Source organism: Puma concolor, chromosome B1 (genome assembly GCF_028749965.1).
Source record: "Puma concolor isolate L17-30 chromosome B1, mPumCon1.1.hap2, whole genome shotgun sequence".
Lineage (NCBI taxonomy): Eukaryota > Metazoa > Chordata > Mammalia > Carnivora > Felidae > Puma > Puma concolor.
In genome coordinates this window covers 65,428,284-65,436,649 of record NC_141670.1, presented here as the reverse complement: position 1 = coordinate 65,436,649, position 8,366 = coordinate 65,428,284, and the positions used below count along the sequence as shown (strand labels likewise).

Sequence of the window (8,366 nt, the reverse complement as noted above, 5' to 3'; positions counted from 1 at the left end):
CATTTAGTTTTGGACCTCAGGTTTCCCTTCAGTTTATCTGATTGGCACTTTTTTCTTATATTCCAGCCAAATAATTTATGTTTTCACAGCTAAAAGTAAGGAGCCTGCTTCAGAGATGTTTTTCCGCCCACACATTATTCTCTAGTGATTTACCTAGAGCTTGGACCTTTTTCCAGGATTTCCGTGGGGGGACACGCCTCTTTCTGCTTCTGATTTAGACACAATATCAAGGAGAAGCCAAATCATACATGCATGGCACAAACTAAATAAAGCTGATAGTTTTTCAATGCTTTATTACATTGATGTCAGTATCCTTACATGAGTATAATCAAGTTAGCAGTCTGGTTTGGTCACTGACAAAAGGAAACATTTCTAAAACCTCACAGAACAGTGTAGGACACAAACGAAAACTAGTTATGCTTTCATCTCTTTATGGAACAGTCACCACATGCCGTCCAGTACATCATATACACGTTTAGTGCTGCTCAACAGCTTCTAAATGGTAGAGGAGAGATGAGGCAGACATCAGAGGAAATTTTAAGGCAATTGCAGTCAAACATTATCCAGGAAGCTGCAGGTACAATAGCATTCCATGAAAGCTGGAACTTGCCTCAGAACCTGGACTATTGAAGTGTACAATTAAATTCTTTTTTTTTTTTCTTTTTACTTACAAGGAAATTACATACATTTGCGAAACTATTACCTCTATGTTGATTCTCAGTGCAGTTATTTGTAGTCTTCCAGAAAACTTTGTTTGAGGTGGTTGTTTTGTTTGCTATTCCTGTTACCCAAAATGTTATAAGCTACTTTAATGATTAAAAAATAAGAGCAACATCTGTATACACAGTGACAGATTAATGTCTCTCTCTTAAAAAAACCACAATGGCATAGATATAAATGATGGTTTAGTAACAACAATCATGAATGTAATATAAAGATGCCGTGTTTTAAGATCAAAGCAAAGCCAGCCAACAGACTAACTCTAAGAAATGAGCTATTTTAGTTCATTAAAGTATTTTTCACAGCTGCTATGATGTGTCTGGCACTGATACCAAAGTTATCCAGCAATTCACCAGGTTTTCCACTTTGAGGCACTTCTGACACTGCCAGCTGATGAACAAGGATGTCAGGCTCTCTAGAGACAGCTGCACATACAGCTTCTCCAATGCCACCTTCCCGGTAGTGATCCTCCACTGTGATAACCCGGCCACCTGTAGCTCTTGCATTGGAGATGATGTTGGCAGCATCCAGGGGTTTAATGGTAAATGGGTCAATGACACGGATAGAAATACCTTGTTGAGAAAGACTGTCAGCAGCTGCTAAGGCTTCATGCAGAGTAACTCCAGCTCCAATAACTGTGACTTTGTCATTGACACTCTGGCGGATGACCTTGGCCTGCCCAATCTCAAAATTTTCTTGTGGGGTATAAATAACTGCAGTTTCTGGTTGGCTGGTCCGAATGAAGCACATTCCTTTGGTATTGGCAGCCAGATAAACAGCATACTCTGTTGAGATGGCATCACTTGGATAGAAAACGGTACAGTTGGGAATACTTCGGAACATGGCTAGATCCTCCAGGGCCACCTGGGAGGGTCCATCGTCACCAATGGATACCCCACAGTGGGAACCAATAAGATTGATATTGGTTTGAGATACGGCTCCCATCCTTATCTGATCGAATGCTCTGGCCAAAAAGGCAGCAAAGGTACTAACAAAAGCAATGGTTCGACCACGTGTGGCACAGCCTAGTGCCACACTCACCATGTTTTGCTCAGCAATAAAACACTCAATAAAATGCTCAGGGTGCTCTTTATTGAATATCTCAGAAAAGGTGGCGTTTTTTGTGTCACCATCCAGGACAATAACTCTTTCATTTGCATGGCCCAGTTTTGCCAAAGCCAAACCACATGCTTTCCTGGTAGCTATCGTGTCACCAACTATATATTCAGGCAGACAGGTCATTTTTATATTGCTGATGCTGATTTGAGGTGAGTCTTCAATGGGAGGTTTTGGTATGAGATTCCTGTTGGTCTGTATCTGACTCTCAATTAATTTGATGATTGTATCTACTCTTTCTTTTGGCATCGGCTTTCCATGCCAATTTTCTGCATCCTCAATATCTGGAATACCCCGGCCCTTGAAGGTCTTTGCAACTATGGCAGTGGGCTTGTTCTTCACTTGAGCCGCTTGCCAAAATGCTTGGCATAATGCCTCCACATCATGGCCATCCACTAGGTAACTATTCCACCCAAAGACTTCACAGCGATTCTGATAGATGTCTGTGCAGTGCTCAAGAGGCGTGGCTCCACTTTGTCCTAAGCGGTTCACGTCGAAGACTGCCACGAGATTGTCTAAATTGTAGTGCGAAGCAAAGGCCAAGGCCTCCCAGACAGAGCCTTCTGAAGATTCGCCATCCCCTATGAGGCAGAACACCCGGTAGCTGGCCTTGTCGAAGTACTTGCCAGTATAAGCCATTCCACACGCGGCACCTAATCCTTGCCCAAGTGATCCTGTTGCCACATCAACAAACAGCACTCTTGGGGTGGGATGTCCCTCCAAGTCACTGTGAATTTTCCTCAAGCTCAGCAAGTCAGATTCACTGATGTTGCCCACCTCTGCCCAAGCGGCATAGAGGATTGGAGCAGCATGGCCCTTCGAGAGGATGAATCGGTCGTTATCAGGGTGTCCTGGGTCTGTCTGTTTATACCTCATGGTGTGGAAGAAGAGCACGGACATGATCTCGGCTGCACTGCAACATGAAGTGGGGTGGCCGGAGCCGGAGGCACATGTGGCCCTGATGGAATGGATTCGCAGGCGGTTGGCCACGTCCCGCAGCACCTGCACGGTGTTCCCATCAGGCTTGCAGTCGTTGGCCATGACGGTAAGCTCACCGGTCGGCTCAGGGCAAACGCTGCCTGCGCACCCCTCACCGTTATGTCACGTGACCGCCGCCCCTGGCCCCGCCTACTCCAGGAAGTGAGCTCCGCCAACGGCAAGAGCCACGGGAGGAGAGGCTTTGTCGCGAGACTCAGGGTCGCTGTGCACCTTTCTTCTTCCGCGCACGGCCGTGTCCTTCTGCACTCAATGGAATGTACTTTTATTTTAATTGTGTCACTTAATGTTCAACATTATTAAAAATAATTAAATTTATTTATACCTTTCCTCCTGTTATAAATTCAAAAGGGATCATTCTCATTTCTATGTATTATATGGAGAAATTTATGAGGTTGTGCTTTTCTTTTAATGCATTCTGCGTACATCCAAGATTTGTCCACTGCTTCACAGCTGGGTATTAATAGAAATGACCCAAAGTCGCTTTCAATATAGCCAATATGGTAACACTATGCCAACAAAGACTTTCTCAGAACAACTGAAAATTCTGTCTCTGACTCAGAGAAGTACAATGACTTATTTGGACAAAAGTTGCAGGAAGAACAAATTTAAAACCACTCAGTGGCAGAGTATCTAGTACCGCAATTTTCCCAGTATACCCTAAAATGCTATAACCGTTACCATGAGTAATTGTTTTTTAAGTTTATTTATTTATTTTGAAAGATAGCACAAACAGTGGAAGAACAGAAAGGAAGAGAGAGAATCCTCCCCACTGTTAGCGTGGAGCGCGATGGGGTACTTGAGCTCACACATGGTGAAATCACGACCTGAGAGGAAATCAGTCCCTGGCTTAACTGACTGAGCTACCCAGGCGCCCCACTTTGAGTAATTTTTAATATAAAACTAATTTACTTACATTAATTATAAAACTAAATTTGTGACACTGAGCTCTTCTAGCAGGTGGGGGTCATTGTGTGTCATCAGAAAAACAAAAATACGACATTATGTCCCTTTTCATGCTGCCATGGTAACTATCTTGATTCCTGAGCAATAGTATTTAGCATTGACTCCATATCAAAATCATGACATAGGGAACAACAACAACAAAACAATGCCCTGGTTCCATCCCAAATTGAGTAATTTGAATGTGTGGGAATAGAGTCTGGGAAGCTGTATATTTTTAAATGCACCTGTTGATGCCAATGTTTAGTCTTAGTTAAGAACAGATAAACTGCAAATAGACTTTAACACTAGTGGTTCTTAATACTGGTTTTAGTTTAGAATCATCTGGAGAGTTTTTTAAAAATCTCATGTCCAGGCTGCATTTCAAACAAATTAAATCAGAATTTCTGGGTGATAGGTAGAGATATCAGTAATCTTAAAAGCTCCCCAGATCATTTCAATACTCACCTAGGTTGTAAACAACTAATTCAGGGCAGTCTTGCTACTCTTCATATATCTCTTACATTATATCTCAGCTAAACATTTTATTTATTTATTTATTTATTTATTTATTTATTTATTTATTTATTTTTGTTTTTAAATGTTTATTTTGAGAGAGAGAGAGAGAGAGCACGAGCAGGGGAGGGGCAGAGAGAGGGAGATACAGACTCCAAAGCAGCCTCCAGGCTCTGAGATGTCAGCACAGTGCCCTACAAGGGACTTGAACTCACAAACCGTGAGACCATCATCTGAATTGAAGTCGGATGCTAACGGACTGAGCCACCCAGGCGCCCTTCTCAGATAAACACTTTATTTATTTATTTTTTTTTTTTTTTAATTTTTTTTTCAACGTTTATTTATTTTTGGGACAGAGAGAGACAGAGCATGAACGGGGGAGGAGCAGAGAGAGAGGGAGACACAGAATCGGAAACAGGCTCCAGGCTCCGAGCCATCAGCCCAGAGCCTGATGCGGGGCTCGAACTCATGGACCGCGAGATCGTGACCTGGCTGAAGTCGGACGCTTAACCGACTGCGCCACCCAGGCGCCCCGACAGATAAACACTTTAAATATTATTTGCCATTTGAACTAATTCTATCATTTAAAATTTTAAGGATACCTATTAGAGTAAACCATATAGTATGACATTAACTAGATCTTAAGATCTGCTGAAGGAATGTTGGAGTTGGAAAAGTCCTTAAGGTCATCTTGGATTCATCACTCCCCATGCTCTTTGCAAATTAGTGTTTGTTTATCTTTTTTAGACAAATAAAGGAAGAGAAAATAAAAACAGCTTTGATTAGGGCTGAGAGCAATATGGGAATTAGAGACAAAAAGTTTTCACAGCATCATAACAGCACACTGCTAAGGTCAGACAGGAAAGCAATTAATACAAACAACGGTAGCTCACCATTATTTTGGTTGAGGAGAGCTCTAATAAATCCAAACGATTGGTAAACAACATAGCATAAAAATGGTCTATGAGGCAGCGCTCACACGAAGAAAACATGAGAGATGTAGGAACTACTCAACATTTCTTTTCAAGTTCTTCAATGTTTCCATTCATTTAAAAATATTGCACAACTATTTCTCAAAGTATTAAATAGAAAGTTATTAACATTAGTATAGGTCAGTTTTGTTAAGAAAAGAATGTGGTTTTGGAGATTTAATACCGTAGATAGTGAATTTCCCCTTTTTATTCAGTGAGGTTGTGTGGATTTTTACACAACATAGAAAATAATATTTTATAAATTATCTGTAAAATATTTTAAAGGATTGTGAGATTTTTTATTTTTTTATTTTTTATTTTTATTTTTTTTTTAATTTTTTTTTCAATGTTTATTTATTTTTGGGACAGAGAGAGACAGAGCATGAACGGGGGAGGAGCAGAGAGAGAGGGAGACACAGAATCGGAAACAGGCTCCAGGCTCTGAGCCATCAGCCCAGAGCCCGATGCGGGGCTCGAACTCACGGACCGCGAGATGGTGACCTGGCTGAAGTCGGACGCTTAACCGACTGCGCCACCCAGGCGCCCCGGATTGTGAGATTTTTTAAAAGGAAGTCTGAAAAGTTATATATAAATTAATATTTTCTTTAAGCATTACAATCTTTCAAAATATATTTTAAAATATACAACTGAAAATAGCAATATAAGTAGAAAGTATGAACAATTTGATTATGCAAAATCACCCAATGTGGCTGTGAACACAATTTAGTCAAATAAATCAAAGCAACGATACCACATTCTCTTTTCTCCATTTAGAAGTGGCTATTACTGACAAAAGTTCTGCCAAAAAATTTTAAGCCAACATGTTAAAAATTCAGTTGTCTTGGAAAAAGTCCATCGCTCATTTTAGAGGTCATTTTGGAAGATAGTCAAAAGTCTTCTGAAATAGGAAGAAATTATTTATTAATTTTGGCTTATTCACACAAAGTAGAGATTGGCAAACCCAAGTGCCTCATGGGCCAGGAGGTACCGTGAATAGTACATGAATGTTGGATATAAAGTAAGAAGATTGGAGTGGTTTATGACAAACTGGAGAATATAAGCCCACCTGAAGACACTGAAATTTGCAAAAAAAATTGTGAACGTGTTGTTGGACAAAAAAAGCACGGAAACCGAAAAAATGTATCTTCAGGCTGCAGGTTTTGACCCCTGATTCCAAGTGTGTTAAACGTAAATAAAATGTATCATTTTACATTTGTTTAAATTTTCTGCTATGACTCTTTTCTCATGGTATGGAAAAGTATTTGTTGTAGTGTGCACTTCAAATGAAGATAAAGCCTAGGAGGATCACTCATACAAATAGCTATGGAGGGAACTGGTAAGTAGAATTTCTACCAGCCTGCAGTAGAGAAAATAAAACAAACATAGTGATGACTTCGGAGCTCTACGGTGATTTGTGAACATACACATTCTTGTTACGTGAGAGTGAGTTATTTATTATTTAGAGGTTAGAAACATTGATGTTTCACTGATATCTGAACTGTTGAATTTTGTCAAAATGGAATTATGTAAAAGAAAGGCACACATGCTGACTTCATCCTTTTTCTTCCATTGTTTGAATCTCGTTAGTTTAGTAGGCTGACCACCAGAGCAAGTGAGGAAAAGTTACTTGTGTTAAGGCAATAAGATTCTTGGTGCTCTCCCTGCTTGAATTATTGTTTTGAAAATAATGGTTGGTGGTATTTTTGCCTGTGATGCTTTTCCCATAGTTTATAGAGTTCTTATTTGGGGGAGGAGGGAACAGGCAATAACATAGTTAGGAAAGTAAATCCTAACCTTACTGTGGTAATCATTTCACATTATATACCGCGTATTAAATTATTACATTGTATACCTTAAACTTATACAATTTTGTCAATTATGTCTCAGTAAAGTTGGGGAAAAATAAAGTGCTTCTCTAAGTCTATTATCTCTGTCTTTTTAATCTGCTTTTGTGACTGATTTTTTTTTCTGTTCTGCTTTTTGAAATAGCTAATAATTCATTATTTTTAAATGGTGGACATTATTTTGCAGGGCTAGATTTTACTTTGTTAACGTCTTTCAAAGAGTGTTGGAGTTCGTTCTATCAGGAAGCCTGGTAATCTTAAGAATTTTGAGTTTGTTAAGGCAGATCGATACAGAATATGCTTCACTCTGGTGTTAGTTTATTTCCCACAAAAGCCTAGCCTCTCTGAGGGTTCTCCACCGAATGCCCTGAGTGCCAACATGGACTCCCCACCCCAGCTGGTCAAGACTCAGATGTATCTCAGCCTTATGTGAGCTCTGGGAACTATTTGATTTATTGCTCTCAAGTTGTCACTTTCCTGGCATTTTGGAAATCTACCTTATGCAAAGACACACCTTTGAAGATGGCTGGAGGTCTTTCTCCAGGCATTTTCCTTCTTGTTAGCATACTCCCTCCAAAATTCTAGCCAATTCAGCCCTCTGGAGCTCCAGTCTCTCTTCCCTTACCTCCACAAATTGCCTTGGTCTGTGTAAGATAGCCTTCCCTGCAACACTGTCTGGAAAGGGCCTTCAGGAAGATGATATGGTTCACTCATTTCTCTTCTTTAGGGATGACAGTTCTGGACTGTCTGTTTTCCAGTCTATGCAAGTTTGTATAGTTTGTCTAGTTTGCTAGTTGTTTATGGTTGGAGGGTAAGTCTCACTCCAGTTACTTGTTCGTAGCCTCTGCCCGGTATTTTGTATGCCCCTTGTATGGGGCAGATAATCTCCAGATAACTATAGCCCAAACTGCACCACTCTCTATTACAGCAACATTACTACTCTGACCCCAGAAGACTTTGGAGTTTAAGATTCCTACCCAGAGGTGGGGACAGGAGGCTTAGAGGAAGGATTTGAAAAAGGAGTGTCTGGGAGTGTCTAGTGTCAATCACCAGCATGTGGGAAGACTCTAAGTCCAAGAACTCTGAAGGACAGGGTACCTTGGGGTCTTTACAGCTCCAGGATTTATCTTACCTATGGCCAGCAGATGTTGGGTGATGCTTGGGTATGCAAAGCAAGGAGGCTCTAAATGGCTAAAAATCTCCCTTTGGGGAACCATGTGTCATACAATTGGATGCATTAAAATTTGAGTTTGGCACCATC

At 40.5% G+C, this 8,366-nt stretch overlaps 1 protein-coding gene across 1 annotated transcript; it reads right to left on the bottom strand.

Annotated features, from left to right (window-relative positions):
• Window positions 1-278: 278 nt before the first annotated feature.
• TKTL2 (transketolase like 2) lies at window positions 279-2,946 on the bottom strand. The gene has a single exon (XM_025921863.2). The coding sequence runs from the start codon at window positions 2,875-2,877 to the stop codon at window positions 1,000-1,002; it is 1,878 nt and encodes a 625-aa protein (XP_025777648.1). The 5' UTR covers window positions 2,878-2,946; the 3' UTR covers window positions 279-999.
• Between the last annotated feature and the right edge of the window lie 5,420 nt (window positions 2,947-8,366).

Excerpts from the sequence above, each read along its gene's own strand:
- TKTL2 (XM_025921863.2), bottom strand. The coding sequence starts at position 2,877 with ATGGCCAACGACTGCAAGCCTGATGGGAACACCGTGCAGGTGCTGCGG.